At 39.0% G+C, this 27,251-nt stretch overlaps 1 protein-coding gene across 7 annotated transcripts in view; it reads right to left on the bottom strand.

Annotated features, from left to right (window-relative positions):
- Window positions 1-1,286: 1,286 nt before the first annotated feature.
- LOC124859089 (WD repeat containing planar cell polarity effector) overlaps window positions 1,287-27,251 on the bottom strand; it is a 119,336-nt gene continuing 93,371 nt past the window's right edge. For 6 of the 7 annotated variants that reach the window (XM_047351591.1, XM_047351593.1, XM_047351595.1 and 3 more), the window contains 8 exons: window positions 26,489-26,677; window positions 25,755-25,878; window positions 24,700-24,763; window positions 13,822-13,921; window positions 7,668-7,779; window positions 4,816-4,907; window positions 3,445-3,476; window positions 1,287-1,623 (listed from right to left, as the gene is read on the bottom strand). In XM_047351591.1, the coding sequence (XP_047207547.1) occupies window positions 1,573-1,623; window positions 3,445-3,476; window positions 4,816-4,907; window positions 7,668-7,779; window positions 13,822-13,921; window positions 24,700-24,763; window positions 25,755-25,878; window positions 26,489-26,677 (764 nt within the window). In that variant the 3' untranslated portion in view covers window positions 1,287-1,572. The remainder of the gene's footprint in view (window positions 1,624-3,444; window positions 3,477-4,815; window positions 4,908-7,667; window positions 7,780-13,821; window positions 13,922-24,699; window positions 24,764-25,754; window positions 25,879-26,488; window positions 26,678-27,251) is intronic. The other variant, XM_047351594.1, reaches the window with a different exon arrangement.

Here is a 27,251-nt window from a genome sequence, read left to right on the forward strand (position 1 = left end):
TATTAACTTTAACCTGAGTTGAAAGGATGAATTTTTAGATTTTTTTTCAGGAAAATTAACTCAGTTCAAATTTTCATTTGGTTAGTAAATCTGTCTATGTGATGTCTAGAATGGTCCTGACACAGCTTCCTAAGATATTCCAGTTATTTATCTTGTGCACATCAGAAATAAACCCATACATGGAGCCCTATCTTCCTCAGGGGAGAGTGTAGTGGTCCAATCAGGGGGCATCATTAGATGCTACAATGGAGGCAAAAAAGCAGATAACCTGAGTGCTGGAGGCTTGATTCATTTCCAAAATGTTAACAAGGCCGTTTCACAGCTCCTGCACCGCGCAGTATGTTAATACCACTAATAAGCCTATCTCTGCAAGTCATCACGGATGGCAAAGATCTGAGGCAGTGTTTTACAATAAAGCTGCTGGCCACATTTTAAATGAAGCATTTGTGATTTCACAAAGCCGACATAATTGCTCAAAGGGTGACTGAGGAGACCATTTGGTCCCATACTTTGTTTTTCTGTGTTGCGTTATTTCATTTGTGATGAGATTTCACAATTTGTGTGTCATACATGTGACAGCGCAGGGCATCAGGGAGATGGGAGGGGGCCGGGTTCGCCTTTTAGGCAATTTTACAGCTTTTCTTGGAGCTGTCAAGTTGAACAATCGGGAGATAATGCAGTGTTGGTTTGTAAATTATAAACGTGTCAAGAAATGCAGTGAGCACACTGACAGATGCCACTTATCAGAGGCTGCCTCTGCAGTGTGACTGTATCATCAGAGAGGAAATATAACATTCTGATGTTTACATAAGAGAAGTATTAGTATCAGTCACAAATGTAATTCCTTTCACCCGTCCCTCTTGTGCTGGATTGATTACCCGAAAAACATACAATGATGTTTCTTTCCTTTTTAACCCTACAACACAAAACAAAAAAAAACAAAAAAAAAAGGGGGCAGAGAAGCGTCCTCGTTGATCTTCTGTCCATTTCCAGCATCACTTCTTGTATATTTTTTGGTGGAAATCCTCTTAGAATGCAAAGTAAATAGATTACGATACAGTGAGGGATTAGAGCTCGCGTAGCGCTGTCAGATTAGTCGGCGAGAGCAGCGCGTCGACAGCTCTGACACGGCTGTGGCTGCTGTTCAGGAAAGGGGCTCCGCGCGATGGATGCTTTAAAGGCGCTGGCTGGCTCCTGTTCATGAATAAAACTGCGGCCCGTAATCTCGGCCAAAACACACACACACACACACACACACACATACACACACACATACATATGCAGCATTCACTATCAACACAAAAAAGTCTTTATTTTATTCAGGTCAGTTAATGGCAGGTTTTGATGTGCTTATAATAGAAAATCTTTTTGTTGGATGTTCCATAAAAGTACAGTTATTTAATTCATTGAATATTGTTTAATTGTGGACATTAAGTTCTAGATCATTAAAGAGGTAATATTTCTTGTAAGTATCCTTCTTTGCAAATATAAATATCCAGATAGGCTTTTAATTATTGAGATATTGTATCCCACCAATCTTCTTTTGGGAATAAAATCCTTATGTAGTTTATTTTAAACCATTCCTAAATGAACCACATGGAGCATCCCGGGGTCTTCATCATCCTGAAAGTAAAAGAAAACAGAAACATTTACAAACTATTTACAAACAATGAATGTAACAATGTCACCTATTATGGATTATTTTTCTTTTATAAGATCACAGTTTCATAAGATGCTAATCTAATAATTTATTATAAATTATTATGGCCTAATAAATTAAGGCATGCAAAAGTGCAAATAGTCCAAAGAAACCTCAATAAATTGCCTTTTATGTTCTTAAAAACATGAACAAATTTAAAGTTGACAGTTTTTCTACAAAACCCTGCTTCCAAAGTGTTAATCAGTTGTTGTAGAAAAATTTGTTTTTACCAAGACAGAGACTGATGATTGTCACTCAGAATCAGCTGTATTGTAATCTTGTAAGAGAGAAGGATTTTTTTACAGCATTGGAGATGCGCTCAGTAGTGCTGCCAAATCGTTCTGACCAGACAAAGCAAAGGTTCTCCTTATAAGCTACAACAGTTTTCAAGGTGCCTCTCATGAGACCCAGAGAGACGAGGTCCTAAACATAATCTTAACAGTGTGGCATAAATATTATCTCACACAGCTGCAAGCAGAAGGCTGAGAAACCATTACTCTAAGACTAAACAGAGAAGAATGGAACAATACTGAGGGGTTCTAATACTTTTGTCAGTTCCTGTAGAGTATCAAGGAGCAAAGAGAGCAAGGCACTAAAAATTTCCATAACACAATCTAATTACCTATGTAATAACCTAATGTATCTATGAGAAACAAATGTTCAAAGATGTTTAGATATCTTTGTTTAGATAAGATTTTTTAAATAGAAAGCAATGACTGCAACACCAAAAACTGGAAAAAGATCCAGATGTCCATGCAGAAACAAACATGGTTAGAGGTACAAACAAGCCTCATTATCTGCTTAGAAACACATGTTTAATGGATAGATCTTGTATAGCTTGCAAAATTATTTATATACTTTAAATTTGTTCATACTTTTGACATAGAAAGAAAAAGATCCAAAATGTTTGCAAATAAAATTTGAAAGTGTGGTTGCGATTTTGTTCGGCCCAAGTGAGCCAACCATCTTTTGCTGCAAGTCTGTATATGTCATCATCCTGCTGAAAGTCTCAAGTCTTTTGGAGCCTCAACAGGTTTTCTTTCAAAATTGCCCCGTATCTAGCTCCGTCCATCTTCCTATCAACTCTGACCTGCTTCCTTATCCCTGCTCTATAAAAGCATCCCCACAGTATGATACTGCCACCAACATGTTTCACAGTGGGTGTGGTGTGTTCAGGGTGATGTGCAGTGTCAGTTTTCTGCCACATGTAGGATTCTGCATGTAGGCTAAAAAGTTTAAGTTTAGTCTCATCTGAACTGAGCACTTTCTTCCACATATGTTGTGTGTCCCCTAAAAGGCTCGCAGCAAAACTTTATACAAGACCTATGGTGGTTTTTCTTTAACAATGGCTTTCTTCCTGCCATGCTTCTACAAAGGCCAGATTTTTTATGCATGCGACTAATATTTATCCTGCCAACAGATTCTCTCAGTTGAGCTGTGGATCTCTACAGCTCCTCCAGAGTTACCATAGGCTGCTTTTTCAAAGGAGGGACATATATCTGTATGTTTGCCACAGTGTCATATTCACCAAATCCAGCTTTAACTTTTCCTAAACTTCATTTCTGACCTGTCTGCTTTGTTCTTTGGTCTTCATGGTGCTGTTTGTTCACTAATGATCTTTGTGTCAGTCTATGATATAAAATCTCAATAAATACACTAAAGGTATGGGTTGTAACATGACAAAATATAAGGGTTATGAACACTTTTGCAAAGCACTTGACTTCTCCATCAGTCAGTCCACTCACATTCCCTCCTTCTGTGTCACCTCCACTGTTTCCTGCATAAACAAAAAACAGAACAACAGACTGTTGCTTTCAACCAACAATGACACTTCAACATAAAACAGGCACAAGCAGAGCCCTGCAACACATAAACAGGAGCAGGTTCACATGTTCGCTCAACGTATCGCCTTCCTGGCTTTTAACAAACATAAAAACCGTTGTCACTTACGTTGATCTCCCTCGCTTTGAGCTTGGCGTTAATAAGGTTATGATTGACATTAAAACCCCAGCATGCCTTAAACAGATATTCAAGACGCTGATGCTAATTTTTCCCTTCAATAGCCTACAGTCCGGATTATAAAGCTACAGAGTGATTTGGTGCAGAGGCAACTGCTAAACGCAAATAAAATGGAATTATTAAAATGTAAAGAGCAGGAGCGAGAAGAGAAGTGATGTTTTCTTAATGGACGTTTTCCTAAAAGACCAGTTAGTGATCCCAGACATTTGAAATGAAAGCACTCAGGCCACGTTTAGAAAGCAGAACGTCGCTAGAGAACTGCTGGTTTGTAAGCATTAAAGGCTCTCAAAGTCCTTAACCAGCGTCCACATTTCTCTGAAGATCAGGAATAATTAAACACAGCCGGCTCACTTATAGTGCGGTGAAAAAGTATTTGCTAACGTATTTTCTTCTGTCTTTGCTTTTGGTCACACTTACACACTTCAGATCATCAAACAAGTTTAAATGTCAGAGCAAAAATGGCATCCGGGAAAGAGATCGAGGGCAAAAACCTCTGCTGCCCGTCTCACATTAGCAAACAAAAACGTCTTGATGATCGGCACTTCTAGGAAAATATTTTGTAGACTGACGGGGCCTAGTTGGGAATTTTTGAAAGATATTTCTCACAACATCATCTGTAAAAATAACAGAACTATAAAAAAGAACACGAGTCAAACATGGTGGCGGTAGCGTGATTGTCCGGGCTACTTTGCTGCTTCAGGAATCAGACAAGTTGCTGTGATTGATGGAAGAATAAACTGACTAGTTGTCCGGCCATCAGTTCAGGCACAAGGGTTAAACAGCAGGACAATGCTCCAACGCACACCAGCAAGTTCACCTCTGAATGGCTAAAAACAATGAAGGTTTTGAAGAGGCCTAGTCAAAGGTCAGACTTTAATCTGATTGAATTGGTATATCATTTCTAGTTATCACAAACACTTGATGGCCAATGTTACTGCCAAGTGTGAAAACAGCATTTAGTGTTTAATCAAATAATATTTGTTTGATATTAAAGTTAGTTGGATAATCTGAATCACCTGAGTGCGATAAAAAAGCTAAAACATAAAAAAGGTCTGGAGGGGGGGGGGGACATTACTGTTTCTGTCAAGAAGACCCACCTGTCTGTCTCAGGGTTCTGAGCAGATCTGGACTGACGGTCACATGGATGGACTCGGTCTGTGGTCTCCTCTGTGTGCCCCGTCCATCAGCTCTAAAGAACAACAACAGAGCCTGATTAGTTATCTATTAAATACAGAATAATTTACTTATTCAGTCCCTGGACCAGGCTATGGGAAGAGCTGGTCAAATCACCTAAAATATTCGCTCATCATTTATTAGTCAGCTCAGACTCCCTGTGTGTTAATTTTAGGAACAGGAAGTTGTTAACTGAACTTGTGTTTATAGCAAATTCTTCATCTGATCAGCAGATTTTCCCTGTTTAGGGGACATGGGTGTTTGTAGTTTCCGGTTTATCAGAGAATGAAACAGTGTAAAGCACCGGCTCCTCGTTGGTTCTGAGCATCACAATAAGTTTGGCCTTCACTGAGAAAAACGCTCCCAGTCTCTGCGCTCCTCTAACAGAGGAGTACGTGATGAACAACAAAGGCCAGCAGCCATCAAAGGAACGTTGGGATGCTTCCCAGACTTCCATCTCGTTGTCTCTCACTACTCTGAGCGTAGAGTCAGATTTGGAGAAGGCATAAATCTGCGACGAGCCCCTGAACTGCCATTGTGCTCGCCTCCCCTCTCCTTCACTGCTCTTTTTTGGCCGAGCCAAACGAGATAGAGCGCCGGAGTTATAATGCCTCCCCTACTCCATCTCGGCTAAGCTGCCGCTGGCTTCACATGAGAAACAATGAAACTTCATTGGAGACCAGATTACAGAAGGGGAGGGGGAGGCTTCAGAGTAATTTTTCCTCTAAAGGAGGGGTGGGTGATTGTCACATAAAAAACCAGGAGCATTGTTTTCTCCTCTCTGAGGCCATTGTCTTTTGGGAGGCTTTGGGAATCTGTTTCCTTAGCCTGTCAGCAGAGTAGAAGAAGACCTGGGGTAGTACGATCGAGATTCTGGAACCAAATCACCTTCTTTTCCACATGTTTTTCCCTCCTCTTGTCTCTTTTAGTGTTTTTACAGAAAGAGCTTAGGCCACAGCATCTCTCTTTACCTCTCTCTGGACCCGGATTGCTTAAATTGGAGGGGATTTGGGATAGATGGAGGAGGCTTAGTGGGGGGTGGGGGGTTCAGAGAGTCATCGCCGTTACAGTCAAACAGCCATGAAAGCCTACGAGGATGAAAAGGACAAGAGCTCCTTTTTATCTAAAGCACGCAAATCCCACATAAATACTCTGATATGTTAGATGTAGTATCCATCACTTCCCTCCACCTCCATCCCATAATAATAGAGACATGGACATCTGTGTCTTTAGTTTCTGAGCCCGTCGTTATTGTTGTTTGTGTCAAACTCAGAGAGAGAGTTTGGGGGTGGGGGGGGACTCTGGAGGATGAACTGTGGTGGAAGAACTGGACTAATGGCTTTTAAAATCTGGGATCACCGGAAGCGGAACTGATGTGGCTTTGACATTTGAAATTTCACAGGGGAGAGGAAGTTGTTTTAGGCAGCAGCTCAGTTGGCTGGCCACTGATGCCCTTATAGGAAACATAGATGATGAAGCTCTCTGAGAGGAGGGAGGAATTAACAAAATGAACAAATGAGCTGAGCTAAATGCTTAAAAAGCTGTCGTTTTATAATGTAGTGTGAAATGACAATCTGCAGTTCTGCTCAGCTTTAACAGCGTTCAAACAAGTTTTGGGTCCCTGTGTGATTCGAAAATGTACAGGTATACCGCTATGAAAAAGTACTTGCCCATTCATACAATGCTTCCGTTTTTGTTATTTTGCTGCACCCAACTATTTCTGATCATTAACCAAATGTCATTATCTACCAAAGATAACCTAAATCTTGTGTTCTTTTTGTGAAATGCTCTGTCAGTTCACGCCAGATTTAATGGGATGCACACTTTCCCTAAAGTTCCACCTTTGTCTCATCAGACCACAGAATATTTTCCAAAAGTTGTGGGGATCATGAAGATGTCTAGGGGGAGTGTGAGATGGGCTTTTGTGTTATTTGTGGTCAGTAGTGGTCAACACTGACCTAAACTGGGACAGGTGAGGCCTGCAAGGCTCTTTAAGTTGTTCTGGGTTAATCTGTGGCCTCCTGGATGAATCGTTGATGTGCTCTTGGAGTCAGCCATTCCACTCAACACTGCTCCTTGTTTTCTCCATTTGTGGATAATAGAAGGCCTGGTTGGTTAGGACAGCTTTTATTTTTAATAACTATAATCATCATTTGAAAACTGATATTAAAATCAGATCAATGATCTGAAATATTTAAGTATGGCAAAAAAGGGCCCAGAGAGTAAAATAATATTCATTATCTGATTTTCCTCACATGGAGGTAGGAGCATGAATAGAGCAACTAGAGAAATGACAGGTGGTGTTGCTAGACATACAAATGTTCAAATGTCAAAACATCTATTGCAGACTGGCTAATATAGCAAAGATGGTCTATTTTTCAAAAAAAGGTAAGGTTAAAAAGAATCTCTTTTAAATTAGAAAGGGTTATATAGTTTCAAAATGAAAAAGCAAAATGCCAGAGCCAGTAACCATAGATGAGTTGAAGTTTTTGATCATTGTTTGAGGGTAAAACAAATTTTCCTTGAAGATTCTTTCGGTCTGTCTTGGACGCAGTCCTGTTCTGACACCTATTAACAAGTCTTTCTACAGTTTAAGTCAGGGAACTATAGTCTTGGACTTCTTTCTTCCCCTTTCTAATTAAATATTTCCTGTCTGCAAGCAGCCATAAGAGGAGTTGCCACTGTAAACCAAACTGATGAGGATGGATGTTTAATTTCCATACAGGACACAGTTAGGCAACAAAACACAGACATGCTAACATGTTCGTGTACTCACTGTGTTGTTGGGACATCTGAGGAGGAAGGGCCTGCTGCCCTCTGGTTCATCTCTGTCTCTCTGTGACTGAAGCTGGAACCACATGCACCACTTGTGCCTCTCTGCAGATCATCTGAGAACAATCATGAAAACAAATACAACAGCTTAAGAACGAATAACAGGAGTTGAACCTTTTCACATTTTTTCACATTACAACCTCAAACTTAACAGAAGAGTGGCAAGAAGAAAGACATTGCTGAAAGGAAATCAGAAGATGTCTTGTTTGCAGTTTGCCACAAGCCATGCAGGGAACACAGCAAAGATGTGGAAGAAGGAGCTCTGGTCAGATAAGAACAAAAATGAACGTTTTGGCCTACGTGCAAAACGCAATGTATGGCAAATAACTAACACTATACATAACCCTGGTGTTGGCAGCATCATGCTGTGGGGATGCTTACTTTCAGCAGGGATGGGGAAGCTGATCAGGGGTTATGGGAAGATGGATGGAGCTAAATAGAGGTGAACCCTGGGAGAAAACCGTTGTAACTGTGTAAGACATGGGTTGGAGGTTCACCTTCCAACAGGAAAATGACCCTAAACATACAGCCAGGGCTATAGAGGAATGGATTAGATCAAACCATGACCTAGTCAAAGTCTAGACCTAAATGGAATTGAGAATGTGCAGCAAGCATTGAAAAGCAATGCTCTTAGATGCTTTCCATACAATCTGACTGAACTAGAACAGTTTTATAAAAATGATTGGACAAAAGTTTAAAATGTGGTTCGACAAAGTTTCGATTCAGGGGCCTGAATACAAACGCTTTTCAGCTGTTTAAAGCCCTCATTCTCTGTTCCAATTCATAATAATGCAGCGCTTTACGTTGGTCTATCACATAAAATCTCATCTGATCATTGCCATATGTGGTTGTAACATGACAAAATGTGAAGAGTTCAAGAGCAACAAATACTTTTGCAAGGGACAGTATGTGAGAGTGAGCTGCCGCTTGGGAGAATTTCTGAATTGAGACAAGAAGTCAAACGGTAATGGAGGAGGTGCAAACAAAGCAGCTGGGAAAGAGCAGAAACAACCACGTCTTTCCTTCAACGCACAGCGGAGCTAACAGGCTTTCACCGGAACAACAAAGAGAAGATAGAAAGGCAGAGAGGAGGTGGAGAAGTGGATCTTCAGATAAAGCTCTCGTCTCGGCCCGTTAAAAAGCCCTGCAGTCACATCAGCCTTTGTGAGGGGGAGACACGACCGTCGCAAAAACCAAGTTGGCTTTTCCTCTTGGCGCTCGAAAGGAATAAAAAAAAAAAAGAGAGATGGAGGAAAAGAGAAAAAGGCCTTCCCTCGCACTTGTTCGCCGCTCTGCCTCTCACAGTGCCGTATCAATCCAAATCAGCACACTTGTCAGCCAGACAGCTATAAGCGATTTCCAATGCTGTTATGAAACGAAGCATTTCTAAGCTGCGATCCGTGTTCTCTATTGTGAGCTTGTGTGCGTACAAGCAGGCAACCGAATCTCTGCGGATTGGGATTTACAATCAATACACATAAGTATGAGAGGAGACACACAGAAATGTAGCGTCTATCACTGGCATCCACTTTAAACGACCACTCAGTTTGGTACAGAGTTTTGAAAAAGACATAAAAAATTATCCAAAAAAGAAGCATGTTCTTTATTGCTGTTGCATTTTATAAATGTAAATCCTCTAAATTTTCTAAGTATAATGAGATCAGCCATTTTTGTTTTTGCTCTCCAAGGTAGGTGCTCTATTTGTGTCCAACTAGTCCAGTAGCTGCACCTCACTCGCAGTAAAACTGCTTTAGGCTGCAACTAACATGCAAACTATCCCATTAGTCAGCCTATTACTGCCCATCAAACAACTTCTCCATGCTTTAAAAAAACATGTTGATCAGAGCTCAAATTTCAACCCCCCCATTCCTCTCTTTTATAACTCTTCTTCTGATTTAAGCTCCAACGGTGCTTTTCATGAAAACATATGTAAGTAGGAAGCGTCTTATGAAGAATTAAAACTGAAGCCAACATGCACACCTCCAAACTGCATTGTGAAGACGTTTGGAGGCGGTTTGGAGCAGGCAGGAAAGGACGATACATGCATATAATTTAAAAGTCAAAATGTGTCTTTACAGCTACATGCCTATAGAGATAATGCTGTGAAAACAAGTTAAGGCGTTAAAATGGAAAAGAACAGAGTTGGATAGAGTTTTACAGAACAAGCTGACAAATTAAGTTAGAGAGCCAAACATGTGTTCTTGTGCTTGAAATAAACTTTACTTCTGTTCAAGCTGACAATCTGTTGCACCTTTATTTTCCTCAATAACTTTCTAAATTCCAATATAGGGACTCTTATAATGGAGCTGTGTCAAAACAATTTCATATTTACCACAGTCCACATTTGCAGTTTTGAGACTTTCTCTTTCAAAAGTATTCAGACTATTCAGAGCATCCATTTCTGAATAAAATAGTTTGAAGCAAACCACAAACAGGACATCTTGTGGTTTCCTTTCGGCGATGGCTTTCACTTGCCACTCTTCTTTAAAAGCCAGATTTGTGAAGTTCACGACGAATAGTTGTTCTGTTAACAGATTCTTCCACCTGAGCTCTGGATCTCTGCAGCTCCTCCAGTTACCACGAGCCTCTCGGCTGCTTTTCTGGCTGCAGTTGCGTCAAACTCTGTGAGAGGTCAAAAGCTTTGGATGCTGTTTTATACCCCAACCCTATTTGGAAGCGCTCCACAAACTAGCATTTTTCTTCTACATCAGCATTATGCACTAAATAAAATCCAAATACACTTGAGTTTATGGAAGCAATACAACAAAATGGAAACACTTTAAGGGTTAGGAAAACGTTTGCAAGGCAGGAATCAAACCTGTGATCAGACTGGACAGAAAGTAATCATATGAGAAAGACCAATCCAGAATCATTATCATAGGTTTAATTAACTGGCCATCCTTCGTTGTCTTTAGGCTTTTTGCTTTTGACAGCAAAAAGTTGTGACAGAATTCTAATTATTCCTCAATTAAGCACCAAAATAACATTTAGGAATGGAAATTAAACTTTATACTTCTGTGTTCATAACTGTAAGAAATAAATGTGTATATTTGTCCGACTCACAGGTGGTAAACAAGTCATTTTAATTTCCAGGGTCTGATAAACATAATTATAGCAAGTGGATGTTCAAACGTGTGAGTTAATAAGTGTTTAATGTGACCCACATTTTTGGCTAATTGTTGTAAAGGAATTACCTTGTTGGCGAATAAATCCTATTTTCTTTCAGTGAAACTCTGGAATCTCTGATATTTCTCATTTATGTAACTTACTAAATGGAGACAAATGATTCCTTAGTGACAGGGTAATGTAACAAATGCCTGACGATCCAGTTTTAAACTGGCTTAAAGTTTTCTATAATGTGAAGAAAACAAATGGTTCATCTTCCAAGATTAGGAGACTTTTATGTTAGAGTTACTCATAAGAGAGGCTTGATGAACAAGGAAAAAAGAAACTAAAAATTGATTTTCTCCCTTTTAGAGTTCCTGTAGAAATATCTCTTGGAGAGACTGTAGAAAAGCCAAGCTTAATGGAAGAAAAACACTTGAAAATAATGGCTTACCTAAGATCTTTACCCAGTACTATGTAATAAAGGACAAATATTTGCCCAAGATACAGACTGAAAAAACGAACTGTATTCTACAAAACGAAGAACTAAACTTTATGGTAGTCCAGTAGATTTGCAGCTTTTCATCAATTTAAAAGCTCAAACTGCTTTTCCTTCAGCTCTCCACAAGTTATGCTGCTAATGATAAATGTGGTGAGTGTTTAAGTGAAACACCTGTCCACTGAGGCCCTTTGCTTGAAGCGGGACACTTATTATTGATGACCTCCCTTTTATATGTGCTGTTAATATGCACATTTACACACAAGTAGACAACACACACACACTGCTGAGGTTTTAAAGACAGGAATTGGTGTTCTTTAGTGCAGACTGACAGGTTCAACGTCCTCCTTCAGAGAGTTTCTGAGCACGCTCGTAAAGTAGCACTCTGAGGTTATTTCTGTGCTATTTGTATCGTGTGTGTTAAATCCGCTACTTCCAATCACATGCGCTCTGGCAACCATCAGAGGCTCACTGAAAAACACAGATCCAAACTGTTGAAGCAGCATTAGGTGCCAAAATCGGGTTTTTATAAAAGTATTTCCGTACTAACTTCTATCAGTAAAAGCGGTTTTGCCCTTCTTTTTATCCTTAAACTGAATAACTGACACTACCAACAATAGATCTAGGTTTTACCTTGCTGACTATCCGCAGTCCTGATTACATTTCTCATCTATCTAAATTATATCACTATTTATATTGAGGTGTGACTTGTTGCATTTGTTTCTGAATGGGTTGCCATATGATGTTATATGTTGTCTCATCAGGGATCAGGAGGTCAAGTACTATAAAAGTCAGATTTTGTTTCTTATGCATATTTTCAGTTTATAATCACATCAAACAACATAATGTACTTTGATGCAATTTTGATATTAATAAAAACAAATCTGATAAATGTTAGGGACATTTGCTTTGATGCATAAATGGGAATAATCTTGTGATTCTGGTGCGCTTTCAAGTTGGATTCAAAATTATTGCCTTTATCAAAGAATCCCTTTCTTCTTATTTACTTTGTTACTAAAATAAAAATGCAATCAGTCAAAATTTGAATGGACAGTTCATCCCTGAAAGAGAACTGGAAACACGTATCAGCCTGGAAAATCCTGATTGGTGCAAATCTAGTTACATGTTGCACACATGAGCAAAAAAACAAAGTCCAACATTAAAATGTGGTTCCTCTAGATACCTGGTAGCAAAAAACAAATAGGAAAAAAAAAATCTGATTCATTTTGAATTTCAAATCCCTTTTATTTATATTACATACATTATCCTATGTTGTTTAGGTAACAGTTCTAATAGGTGTGTTTGTTTCTGTTATTACGCTCTATAAAAGGATCTGGTTCTTAAAGCTTGTATAAAAAAAATGCATCCTAAATTTAACCGAAGACAAAACCCCCAAAGAAATTGCAATAACTTTAACATTTTTTAAGGAATTTAATGATATTTTTTAATTGTACAACTTATTATTCCAACGTAAGTATCGGCCCTGAACTCAAGATGCGGTTAAGAACTCAAATCGGTTATATTTAAACATTTACATTTTTTAATCAGTCCTTCCATCTCTTCCTGCTGCCATCCCTCCTATTTCTATCTCACCTGTGTCCCTTCCTCACTCCTCTACAGTGCTGTTGTCCAAGGATAGGACATGCTGCGGGTGATGGAGTTAAATCATCGTGGACATAATTAAGGGAGCTTATGAAGGTGGGGGCGTGCGCGTGTTAAGCATCACATTAGGAATTAAAAAAAAGGGAAAATAGATGCAAACAGGCCTCAGAGTTACACAAATGCTCATTTTCATTCCCAGCCACACAGACGAGACGGTCAGCCTTGGGGGTTGACCTTATACAGTGGAGTTAAATAGCTCATCAGTGAACACACAAACATGCCCGCGCAGTCCTTCTGGTGCACTTTTAAGCATCAATGAAGGACTCATCCGACATGTTCATCCAGTTCCCTCACAAATGTGAATGTTTTACTGCCCAGCCGTTGGCTCTAGAAGCCTCTGTGAGAACTTTGTGTGTGTGTGTGAGAATGTGTCTGTAATCAGGAACTCGGCTTGATCCCCTCTGGTATGTGCTTTCGGGAGTGTTTGTCAAAGGCCAGCAGCACAGACTAAAAAAAAAAAAAAAGAAAATCTGGGCCTTTGTTGAGTTTTTCTCCTATGCTGGTTTACCCAGAGAAATTTTAATTTTAAGTCTTGCGTTAGTCGGAAGTTAGTGTCTTTACATGGAATTTAAACTACAAGCGTTTTTGTGAAAAGTGGAAGAAGAAAAGAAAGAAAGCAAGCCAGCCTGTTGTGCGTGTCCCAAGCCACATTTCTCAGTCAACCGTGATCTGATTTGAGTCTTCTTGGTGCTACTAAAGGAGGGTGTGAGCCTGAGAAAATATCTCAGGTGTGTCACCAGGGCTGAGTCGCTGAGGTTATCGAGATGTAAGGAGGAATAATGGGCTGCATTTTCTTTTTTTGGTGGGCTTGGACAAGTGATTATTTTCTTACCGTCGCCTGCGATGGCCCGGGCTTCGATTTCATTAGCTTTCCTCTTGGCCACGTCCGCGAGCACCACCTCGCCCTTATCACTGGCAACATAATGGAGGTCCTTTGAAGGTAATGGAGGAGAGAAAGAAACGTGAACGTTAATCTAAAATGAATCTAGGCTCAGATGACAATAGTTTTTTTTTAATGGAGGGGTGGGTGCGGTATTTTGGCAAGAGGAGGAAGAAACAGATGGAATGAGAAGCAGAAAAAAAAAGTCGTTTGAAGTCCAACATCAGAAACGGCAGCAGTTCGGATGAAATGCCGCTTCCTCAAAAAAAAAAACTTTACCCCCCCAACACACACACACACACACCGACGCACACAAACACACTTGCCTCTGGTTTTTAAACAGGGTTGGATGTTATCTGCCACATTTCAAAAGTGGGAGAGGTACTGTTCACCTCCTCATATTCTCCTTTTACAAGGAGACACATCCAGCCGAGCATATTATTATATCAGCCAGTCACAATATTGGAAACAGCTTGTATCCTCCATATCTCTCTGTTTGAGCCTCAAATGCTTATAAAGACAGATAATATGGCAATACATTTATTATGAACCACACCGCATCTGATTTCTGTTGCTCTGTTAAGGTGTTTGAGACTGAAAACCACCTTCTCCTTAAAACGTCACAAATAATAATAATACAAGATGCCTTCGTTGATTTATTGTTGAACACAACAACTACTATATGTAACTGTTTTGGGAAAATACTTTCTTGTAAAGACTGTTGAGCTTTGTTTGGTTTTTATGTTTTTTAAGTTTAAGTAATAAAACTATAACTTGTTGGCAAATTTCTACACTAATTATTTAGACCTGGAAGAACAGGTAAACATTTTGAATAATTTATTAAAAGTTTGCTGTAGAAACAGCAGTCAATACAGAATATATATAGTCCTGCTTTTTTAATTCAATTTAAGTAAATTTGATGCAAAGTTTAATTATTTATATAGCACCATCCTCCTTTTATATAATTCAGACATTTTTCATCTCAAATCATTGCAGTTAATTTCAGTACAATTAAACGGGTTCAGATTTTGATCCAATTCAATCAGAAATGTAGTGCAATCAAATTCAGTTCATTTTTACATGGCAAAACTGTTGCTGATTGCATCAATTCACTGATTTTGCAGCAACCCCTCCTCCTGAGCAAGCATTTGGCGACAGTAAAAGGTGTAAGTCAGACTAACAGTTTAGTGCTCAACAATTATAATCAAAGTCCACATTTAGTACCATTCAATGTAAGGTTGTACAAAAGCCATAAAATGCATTAATCTTTTATAATGGTTGCATAATTTCACACTGAATAATGTCAAGAAATTCAACCTTAAATTTGAGTATACTATTCAGTGGTTAAAGAACATGTTAAGGAACAATTTATTTTCCCTTTTACCCTTCTCTATGAATCATCCAGAGCCTTGGTTCCTATCCTAAGCCCTCGTCACATCAGGTCGCCCCACAGGGTTTCTATAAAAGTTAGGTCTTGGCACTAAGATGGGCACTGAAAGAAGATTGATTTTATGCCTATTTTTGTTCTGATTGGGCCAGATGTTTTGAACAATCCTGCAAATGGCCAAAACCTAAAGAGTCCATGATGATCTGTTTACAGTTTTCAGATAAAGTCCATCAAACTGTTATTTAAATCTGGTATTTCAAAGAGTGCACTTTCACAAGCTTCCCAGGGCCCTTCAAAGGGAAACAGGCCCACAGCATCACAGAACCTCCACCATACTTAAAGGTGGGCATGAGGTTCTTTTACACATATTGCTCACCAACCAGGAAACGTTGGATGTGAAAAGTTTGATCTTAGTCACATCGGACCAAAGCAAACAGTTCCAGTTAAAGTCACAGCAGAATTTTTTGGCCATTAATTGGAGTTAAAGTAACTCCAGCGCTGACAATTAACATGCTCAAATTAAAGGTTTGAATTAGAATTTTCCCACACAGGTGCCAGTAAGTGTTGAGGGTGCCTCAAATTATTAATAAAAGATTTATGTCAGGAGAAACTGCATGTATGCACTGTAGGAATGTCATTATTTCTGCAGCTACATTGAAGGAAATGCTCATCCAGATGCCCAACAAGTGGCTGCTGAGGCCCGCAGGGTTTCCTGAGGCAGAATGCAGGGTCTGAGGTCCCATCAAAGTGTACAGCGCGTTAAGCAAAGTCTTCCGCCTCAGCAACATCACAGGACATCAGGGCTATGACTCGGGGCTCGTCATGGATAACCCTCAGCTGGCTAAAGCCAGCCCCCAGCTGAGCCATCACCCAGCCTTAATACCCTCATATTGTAACCCAGCTTTTGTACCCACCAATGAAAAAAAGGATGAGGGGGGGTGCTGGTTCCCAAAAGAGGTGGGGGGCAGAGGGGGAGTGAAGGCGAATAAGAGAGGGTGAGGTGCTGAAATTGAGGAGTCTGAATAGGAACAGATTGGGTAATTATAGTGTGGTGCCTGCCCTCTGTGGAGGAGAGTTAGGAGAAAATGTGAAAATGGACGACAACAAAATAACCTCAAAAAGGGCCTAAATCGGCTCCCAGGACTGAGGTGACAGATTCGGCCCCTTCAAACGAGCACATGGCCCCACAATTAGATATGACTGAGGTTCTTAATTGATAACAAACAGAGCAGCGGATGATAAAACCAAGGAGGCAGAAAAAAGTAAGAGTGTAAATCAGGAAGACAAAAAAAAAAACAACAATGAGGAAGAGGATGAGAAGATATGACAGACAGATCAGAACAATATGAACATTTGATGCTGAGGCGCTTTATTCCAGCTTAGCCCCTCATAATACTGTCTGAATCTGTGGAAAGACACCCAGAGAAAGAATCAGTGAGTGAACAAACGTAAAATGAGAAAGAGAGAGAGAGAAAGTAGTATCAGCCAGACTAAGAGGGGATAACAATAATACTGCATATAAAACCATCAGATATTACACCTCTTATTCCCCGACGCTCAAACGCGACACTAATCTTATTTATATAAGAGCTTTAGGGGTTGCAGCGAGCCAGCTAACTGCACTGATAAAGAGGGGTGTTTTACTGGGCCATTTTTTAAGGGAGCAGAGGGGAGGGGAAGGCAGTGGTGGACGCTAAGAACCCGATATTGACTGATATTTGGGTTTCCTCCAAATAAATCAGGGATTAGGTTAACTGGCACAGAGCAACATTTTGCAGCATGTTAAGAGACAGGCTCATGTCTGTATAGAGTCTGACCTGATGGCTGTGGGTTCCTTTCAAACCAAAACAATGGGGAACGTACTTTTGTTACAGGGGACATTAATTTAGTGAATAAGGTTTAAGGTAATGTCCATCTAAAACACACAGGAAGTTATAATAAACCTGTTGAATCTGAAGATCTGTGCACAATGTAACTGTCATTTTCAGAGCATCTGAAGAAATAATTCAGGTTTAATATATACATTATTATTTCACATAGACTCAGAAACAACTAGTTGTTTTTAATTTATGATAAAAAAATATTAAAATCTTGTTACATACTGGTCTTACAATGCCTTGCAAAAATATCCATTCCCTTTAGAGTACTGAACAACTGGAAATGCACCAAGACATGGCTCTCCACCTAAACTGATAAACTGACAGGCCGGACAAACAAAGATTTATTTAGAGAAGCAGGCCCAAGGTAAATCTGGAGGAGCTGTACAGATCTGCAGCTTAGGTGAGCAAATCTATTTACAGGAGAGCTATTAGTTGTGAATCCCACAAATATGCCCTTTATTTCGAGAAGAAACCCATAAGAAGTTTCATTTGTTGAAGTTTCATTTACCGACCATGTAGGAGACACAGCAAACTTGGAAGAAGGTGCTTTGATCAAATTAAACCCAAATTGAACGTTTTGGCTTAGATGAAGAACACTCTGTGGTAGAAAAATTGAAATGCATATTGCCTAACCTCGTCATTTCCATAGTGCAGGGGACTGCAACCTGGAGCTCCAGAGCCGCATGTGGCTCCTTGGCCCCCTCACATTGGCTCTAGGTAACTATGACCACAACGGATGTAGAAACGAGGGTCTTTATCAAACATAAAAAATAAGAAGCTTTTCTTTGCACTAAAATCCAAAAATAAAAAACCAAAAATTAAATTTTTAACATTCATAATAAAATAAACATATTTATATACAGGACGTGTTGTAAACCCCGACAAGTTATCTTTTTCAACAGACATTGACATTCACTGAGACTCTCCATCTGATCTGACTGAGCTTGAGCTGTTTTGCATGGTGGAGACTGGAGACATTCCCCGAGAGTTGCAGCTGTATTCCAATGAAAGGTGGTACAGCAAATGCAAGTTACACCTTTTTCAGATTTTTATTCGTAAAAAAAAGGCATCACTACCTTTTCATTCCACTTTACAATTATGCAACACTTTGTGTTGGCCTTTCACACAAAATTCTTATAAAATTCACAGAGCTTTGTGGTTGTAAAGTGAAAAAATTAGAAAAGTTTAAGTGGAATGAACAATGTTGCAATGCACTGTATATGTTGAAAACTGGATGCTGAACATTTCAACTTTACATGAATTATATCTTAAATCAAATCAGCATATTTGCAGCAAATACATTCTACAATTAACACACAAATGTCAAATAAAGCATATTGAATGTTTAGTGGTTTATATTCTAAATACATAAGATTTTAAGCAAAGTCTGAAGAAAGTCCTTTTCTAATATATTTTGTGTTTTCCAAGAAAATAAATTCTCGGTGTGGTTTATGCAATTGCTCAGAGAGATGACCATTCACTTGAAAAGCTTACTCTTTTGATAAGTTTGTAAAACTGTCATACAGTGAGCAACAGATCATTTATAAAAGTGTGAAATTTGAAAATGTAAGGATTAGTGAATGCGTATTCTGGGCAAAGCCTTGCTCTTTGATTCTGAGGAACTGGCAGACAGTCCTGTTGATTTCTTTAGAGGTACACTCATTGCATGAACCAAACAAAATATACATATATAAATCTAGGTGTGTTCAAATTATCTGCTTTATTTATTATCTTCTTTATTCTTTATCCTTGGCAACACAAAAAAATACTTCATTAACAATCACTTCCACAAGCTCTTTAAAGTAATATCATTTTTATTTTAGGTTTTGTTAAAACGATGAAGGGTGCAATTTTCCGTCAGGCAGAAATATGCTAACGTCTTCAGAAATCAACATAATTAGTTTCACATTTGTCTCCTGACACAAATAACACCCAAAAGTCTTATGTTAGAGAGGCGTCAAGAGTTTAAAAAGGGGCTAATTAATCATGTGAGAGACAACTGTGAGTTTATTGCCAAAGACACAGAAGCAACATCTCCACCCCTTCCGCCTCCCTCGCTGCTGCCAACGATGCTGGCATCAGATAGGACAAGAAGACAACAGCTTCGCTCGAGGATATCTGTGGTGATACGGTATAAGACTTGATTCAGAGACAGAATAGCTAGCGTTCAATTCAGCTATCACAAACATTTGATTTAATTAACAAGCTCTATCAAGATCCGTTTAGGAGGTGAAGAAAAAAGGGAGGGAGGTGATGCGGGCTCGACTTGGCTGACGAATGACCTAATTGGTTACATTATCAACTCATTATCAAAGGCTAATTAGGGAGTTACAGAAGAGCATCAAGAATGAAAAAAATAAAAACGCCAACGAATCGGTAGCCCCCCTACCACCACCAACCCCTCCAAAGCCAGTTCCTCCTCCCCCTCAATTTAACCCAACACTAAGTGTTTCATTTTAACAAAAGCTTTCTGTTTCGGGGGGAAAAAGCTTGAAGGGCCTCTATTGTTAGCCGGGAAACAATGAAGGGTCGTGTCATGGTGGGGAGGAGAGTATCATGCTGAGCATTTCTAGAAGAGGTGATGGCATCCATGTTATCTGAGAGTGCATTCTATCAAGTCGACGGTGCGTTATTGAGTTCTGCGGGCAGGTTAGTATGTTACAAAGAGTTTGGTGAGGGTGGGGGTTGCCCTCATTAACCCCCTCCACCTCAGACCAATCAGCCAAGCAGCAGGTTAAAGAAACAACACATCCTAATTAGACCGGAGGACAGGACAAGGGGTGAAATGTCAACGTGCCTCTTTTTTTCTTTCTCTACTCTCTTTCACTCTTTGCAGACAATGAGGTGCTGTTCTCTTAGTCGCTAAGGCTAAAAAGTGCTCAAAACAGTTGCTGCGAATGAGCATTAACTTTGTTACAGATCTGGGATGGCGAGGATTGGCCAGTATCTGTCGGTGAACCAGATATGAACAGATTCCCATTGTGGCCGCCACAAAGGGGTTCACATATCCTTTCACATTCTGCTCAGGATGTTTAGAAAGAAGGTATAAAAGTCAAAGAAATAAGACAAGAATGACTTTATTCAGTTTCTAAAACTTATCAAAAATGTGCAGAATGAGGATTTCTTCTCCTTAAACAAAGGATTGTCAATTGGAGGCCAGAGGCATGAAGGAGAGGACGTTTGCTCATTTTCAAATGTATCTTAAGAGTTTATGACTAGAATTTGCATTAAAGATCATCTTGTTAGCTGCGTAGATACCAATCACTATGGTGCCTTAATGTGACGGTGAAGAAATGAGATTCTTCAACAAAAACCATTACACCTTCTTATCCTTTGGTCAACCTTTGTCCTGGAGTCATAACAAAACTCTACTAAATTTCAAATCAGAAAAACTGATGCACATATAAATATTCCATGAGTATTTATTTTGTCAAGTTCTCACATGCATAAGCATGAGCTCTTTAACCAGGAAGGAAAGAGTGCGGCAAGAATAATTGCTATATTTGAAAATAATATATATATATTTGTGAATAAACACAAATATTTGACTAACGTGAAACAAACTGTAAAAATTGTGGGAGTAAATCAAGATCATTGGTTCAGAGTTTAAAAGCTTCATTTTGTTGTTTTATTCATTTTATTAAAATGGACCTTAGCCTAACGAATGATAAATATAATATAAAATGGGGGAACAATAAAAATTTTTTGCCCCCCCGTTTTTGACTGAAAAATATCAGTTCATGAACTGCAGTCTGAGAAATTGTACAGTCTGTAAATTTTTATTAGCTTTTTTATTTTATTTTTCTATTTTAGAACATAATCTCTTATTGAAACATACAAATATAGCTGCTAGGCAAAATGAATCAGTCTACCAAAAGGCTGCAGGCATTGATTGTGTTTTCAGATATCCACATATCCTCTTGTATTTCACAGCAACACTGTGGACGTGGATCAGCAGGTCATTTTAGTAAATTCCTACAAAATAAATTTTAATTCTTCACAATAATTAATAAAAACTGTGTTAATCAAATTGAATTAAGTTTCCATATATATATATATATATATATACACACATATATATATATATATGTTTATATTTTTTTATTTGGTCAACCATATGATCAAATTTGGTGTTATGATTATCTATGCAAAAAAATCTAAGTAATTTCTTGAAATCTTTTACAAATGGCAGCTATCTCAACATTCAGGAGGACTAAATGCCATTAAAATGTGTGAATTTCATCAGTCAGTCAGTCATTTTCTACCGCTTATTCCATAGTGGGTCGCGGGTCATCTTTTAATGTTTTAACTGTAAATGTGGGACCAGGCAGGGTAACACAACTGTTCTTCATTAAGTGCAAAATGAACATTTGAGGAAAATGGTAAATGTTTTACATGTCATGGTTGCATGTTTCTATGTTTATGACCGATCTTTAAGGATTAGTTGGCAGTAATTCATTAGGTTCTATAAACCCACAGAGGCATTTTATTTGGCTGTTAAATTCAGATTTGAAATCCCCATTCTGTGGTCAAGAACCTGACGCATTAAGATCAGTTTAAAATTTATTCGTGTAATTGGTATGTTTTATTAAAAAAACAAAAACACACACAGATAAGGCCACCTCCAACTGTTTAAGCCACGTCTAGTCACATAGTAAGACTGGTAGGTAGATATTGCAGTTTTCTTGTCTGTGTACTGATCTTTTAACACCCACAAAAAGAAACAGAGTAGAATTTTCCTCTCCAACCATTTTGATTGAAAAAAGAAAATCTTAAAATTTATTGTTGACCTTCTATCTACTCAACGACACTCCCTTCTCTTTCCCCTCTTTCCTTCACTCTTTCATGGTTCACCGGCTTGACTCCACCTTTTCCATTCGGCTTCTCCGCAGCACTGCCTATTAGTGGGGAGGGAATTGGAAGCGGTGCTATCAGAGTGATTGAGGGATAGAGAGGACCATGAGTGAGTGTTTTTGTGTTTGTGCTGGTGAAGCATGGAGCAAAAAGGTTGAAAAAGAGGAAAATACACCTACAGAAACATTTGGAAGAAAGATCAAGTTAGAGGCAGATGAGCGGAGAGGGAAAAGGCCGAGCCGAGGCCATGGAAGTTGTGAAAAGACAGGGGCCCACACTGAGATCACACCTGCTCTCTGACATGCAACACACAGACACACACACACACTTACTTTGTGGGTTACAAGTCATGTGCAAATGCAAGTAAGAAGGGTTTAACAGTGAATGAACAACTAAAATAGGGTGTATGGCACTAAGGGGCCAGCAGGAAGCTTTTATAAAAGGTGCTGGTGAGTGAGCCGATATCTAATCCTCTGGAGGCCAAATATTAATCAGTTAGGTCTAATCTGTTTAATGTCAATTACAAAATATGCTAATCTTTTTAAAAGGTCCTTTAAATTCTAAGGTTTTATGTTATAGAGCATAAATATCTACACTTTTAAAAATGAAAGTAGTCTAACAGGATGGGACTGTAGCTTTCTTCCCACAGCGTCTGAACTGTTGGCTTGCTCTTTGCTAACTAAGGTGTAATGCAGTATTGTTTATATAAGATACCCATTTAAGGTCCTATAAGGAATTAAATTTTGTGTTACTATAATGTTGTGTTACTATAAAAAATAATAAAAGAACATACAATCCCTTATGATGCAAACACAACAGCACGACCAGTTTAATTTCCAATGTTTCCAGAAAATATTCACACTTTTTCCACATTTTGTGATTTTACAGCCTATTAAAAATAACAACAAACCTTTCTTCTCTGCTAGCTTCATCAAGCTCAACCCAGGTGGATGAACGTACAGCTTTCACATTTGGCTGATGTCATCATTAGAGTATAATGCTGCCACCACCAAGCTACACAGCAGGTATGGAGTTAGCCAGGTGAGGAGCAGTACCTGTGTTTCTCCAGACATGATGCTTGGAGTTCAGGCCACAAAGTTTCAGTTTGATTTCATTGGACCAGATGGTCTGACAACCTCTTCATATTTTTCTTCATAAATCAGGCTTGCTACCATGATCATTTGGCCACTCCATAAAGGGATGATTGGTGGAGTGCATTAACAATGACTGACCTTCTGCATAGCTCTCTAATCTCAAAAAGTGAACGCAGGAGCTCCACCTTAGTGACTACTGTCTTCTTAGTCATCTCTCTGACCGAGGCCCGTCTTCCCCGATTACTCAGTTTGGTCAGGTGGCCAGACCTAGGGAGGGTCCAAGTGGTTCCAAACTTCTTGCTTTTCCAAACACCGTAGACCACAGTGTTTTTGTTGGTGTTCAACGCTTCCACATTTTTTTATATCCTTCCCCAGATGTGTGCCTCGACACAATCCAGTCCTGCAGGTCTACAGACAAAACTGAACGGACTGAAAAATATGACCCAAACAGAATATGAAGATATCTTTGCAACACCTGGAGAGACAAGAGTCAACTTCTCTGCTCTCCTACGAACTCCAAGTACACAACAAAATGTATTTTAAGCCTAAAAAAAGTGGATTTGACATAATATGTCCCCTTTAATATCAGATCTCATGGCAGGAAATCTCCTTAGACCCTCCAGTGAAATCTGATATTTAGTTTGTAATAACTGGTTCGAGTCTGCAACCCAGTGGCATCACCAAAGTTTAGCAGTTTGGTTTTGTTCAGTTTTATTCCGGCTTTACTGCAGACTAATCCAGATGTTTGTTTCAGGGACTATTCTTTCACCAATCTTCTGCCTGGCAGGTAAAATGCATTTTGAAGCCTGACGTGGAGAGTCTGACACATCTTTTTTCAGATGGACTCACAGTTTGTTTTTCCTGTGACTATCTTCCACATTCTTTTAACAAGTATGTGAATTTAGAAGCTGACATTTTGTCATTTTTCATTCTCAAACATAAATGCTCTTGAAGTTAAAAGATAAGTTATTTTTTTGTGAACTGTTAATATTTCATACATTAACCGTATGATTAGATACCTTTACATTAAATATTGTATTTATTTACTGTGTAAAACATGAAATTAAAATAATAAAAATTGGAATGTTTTGATCTTAAGTGTTTTGTGGGAATGTAGTTTATTTATTTTCTGTACTGTGTGTAAAGAAAGACCCTTTATTTATTGAGGCATGAAAAGGATAAAATGTATCAAGTTTAAGTTGCATTTTTTTAAATCAGTTTTTGCTATGCTTTATTGTCAAGAAAGGCACCAGCCACCCCACAAACCTGCAAGGATGGATAAGGATGGATGGATGGATGAATGGATGGATGGATGGATGGATGGATGGATGGATGGATGGATGGATGGATGGATGGATGGGTGGATGGATGGATGGATGGATGGATGGATGGATGGATGGATGCTACATATTCAGGTTAATATTGTTTATGAGATGAAAACTTGCATCTTACAAACTTACATACAGCTTTGCCGGGCTATTATCTTGCTACAGTAGCCCTAAGAGGACAAACGCTAATTGGTATAAAATTGATGTATAGTAAAATGTATTTAATGGGTTTTAGTACCAATTTGCTTTCAAACCACTACCTGAAATCTAAATTTCTTTCAACTCACCATGAATAAATCCTGAGCTTCCAGGTCTACAGCAAGGAGGAAAGCCTTCTCAAAACGCTGATGCCTGCAAGAAAAGGGAGACAATAACAGCTGGAAAAATAAAACCCTGACTAAAATCTATCCATGTATAGACTGATCAGTCTGAAGTACATTTTCCTTCTAGCTTTTATTTTTTCTTTAACACAGACAAATACCTAAAACCGCTGATATGCACATAAATCTCTGTGCACTACACTGCCAATAACTAAAAAGTAAACAGTGAGTACTTTGTCATTATCCAGATTAAAGCCAAGAGAGAGAGAGACCTGCTTCAGCCAGTACAAAACACCCCAACTTTCCCCGTCTACATCCAACATGAAACAAATAAACAAGCAGAGAGGGGAGGTGCGGGGGGAGGCTTTCTTTATTTGATGTTGATGGAGAGAAAAAGAATGCAGGTAGGTGATAAGAGAGGAGGATGAGGGATGCCAAACAACACTCCAGCTCTGGTACAGAGGAGGAAAAAGGAGGTAATTGCTTGATGGAGAGCTGTGAGCAGCGGTGTGTGGGAACAACAGGGTCTATTTCAGTCAAACAGGCATTTCAAAAGGCTCTAATGGTAGAAGGGAAAATGAAACAACAGTTAAACAGGTCTATGTGTGATGCTTTGCCTCATGAATGACTCAAAGCTGAATCAGTGTGTGTGTGACTGATGAAATTCAAAGGCTGCGTCCTTTTTAGAAATTTTAAAATAGAACGAGAGAGAGGAAAATGGTGAGTGTTAAATTTGTTTCTTCAATGGTTGTCATTTTTAAAAGACATTTATGGACACTTGTTATTTTCCCCTCCTCACTGATAAACTCAACAATGTAGTGTAGTTAAAAATAGCCTCTATATGGGTTTTTACATTTCACATCACTGGACCGTAGCATACTGAAGAAATAAACCCGTCTTTTTTATTTCCAGGAGTGCCCAATAGAAGCTGACCTGGAACCCCCGGTGGGGATGTACAAAGCAGATTTCTCCCTCAGTGCATCAAATTAAGACCAGCAGCAGCATGGAGAAGGTGGCGTTACCTGAGGAGGTGGTGAAAAAGGCGGCGGGCATACTTGCTGACTGGCTCCCTGTACTCCAGTATCACTGTGTCAGACAGCGGGGCAGCCGGGGCGTAAAACACCCGCAGGGCAGCTTCCAGCTGAGCTGCACACAGAGTAGAAACATACCCTAAACCTTTAAAAATGCAATTCAGAATCAATTTGAGTTTATGCAAGGTTTGTTTTTATGGATACATACATATATAAATGCTTCCATACACACACACACACACATTTATATATATATATATATATATATATATATATATATATATATATATATATATGTATATACATATATATATATAAATCTTTCAAATCTTTATGAACCCCTTAAGTTGAAACTGTGGCTTTTGCGTAATGGATGCAAATGTCCTGAAAATTCCTCTAGGGATGCTGAACTTATTTTAGGTTAATCAGAATTAATATTGCTGATTACAAGTGTAAACTCAAGAAGACTAAATGTTGACATTAAACATTCACAAAATATTACTTCATGGATGTGCCTACAGATGCAGTCAGGTTATTGTAGCTTTTTTAACACCCCCCCCAAATTGATTTTTACTTCACAAAAGGTAGCATTTCAACAGGCGGTGTACATGTTTATAATCCACACGACTGGCAAATTCTCAGTGGAAAATCTTTTAACTGGCTGACAAAGTCATTTTCTAATAGGCATGAGAACCTAAAACTAGTCATGTGACCCACAGCCGCACCTTCTCTGTCTGCATTGAGCGGCAGCCTCAGTAGGTGGTTGATTACAGAACTCAGGCCTTGGTAGCTCTCGTCCCCCATGGTGCTCCAGTCCATGGCGTCCAAGATGCCCAGTGCCTCTCTGACCTGACTGCAACGAAGCCTCTGCTGCAACAGTTCCACGTGACCCAGCTGGCCTCCAGTTAGAGCTCCTGCCACATGAAGCCAGAGTTCAGCTAAACTTTAAAAAGAAATGCTAGAGTAATTAAAAAGACGACATTGTAGATGAATGAGCCAGAATGTCAATAATCAACTGAACAGATTCAATGTTGAAACGTTTGCTGCATTTTGAACCTTCAATAAAAAATTCATTCCACATCTAGGTAGACAACAGAACGCAAGAAATCTGATTATAAAACATGGAAACGTCAAGTTTCAAACCATTACCATCCATACAACAGCTATCTATTAATTTCTGCCAAAGTCCTGCATTAATAGTTCAGATTTTTGTCTTTAATGTTAAATGTATTGTAATTTAGATTAATGTAGTTGATGTGTAATAGTTTGGCTTTTTAGAAAATGTGTGTATTCTCTTTATCTCACTTTATTTTATTGGATAACCTCAGGGTCTTAAGAACCACCGTTTCTTGAGACATGAGATTGTCCTTGTTAGGAATAAGACTTCCTGGTCACAAAATGATTAATTTTAATTTTTTACCCCTCAGGTACCCCTGAGGGTAAAAAATATTGGGTGTAACTACACATATATATACATATTGTTCTTTT

Source organism: Girardinichthys multiradiatus, chromosome 22 (assembly GCF_021462225.1).
Source record: "Girardinichthys multiradiatus isolate DD_20200921_A chromosome 22, DD_fGirMul_XY1, whole genome shotgun sequence".
Taxonomy (NCBI): domain Eukaryota; kingdom Metazoa; phylum Chordata; class Actinopteri; order Cyprinodontiformes; family Goodeidae; genus Girardinichthys; species Girardinichthys multiradiatus.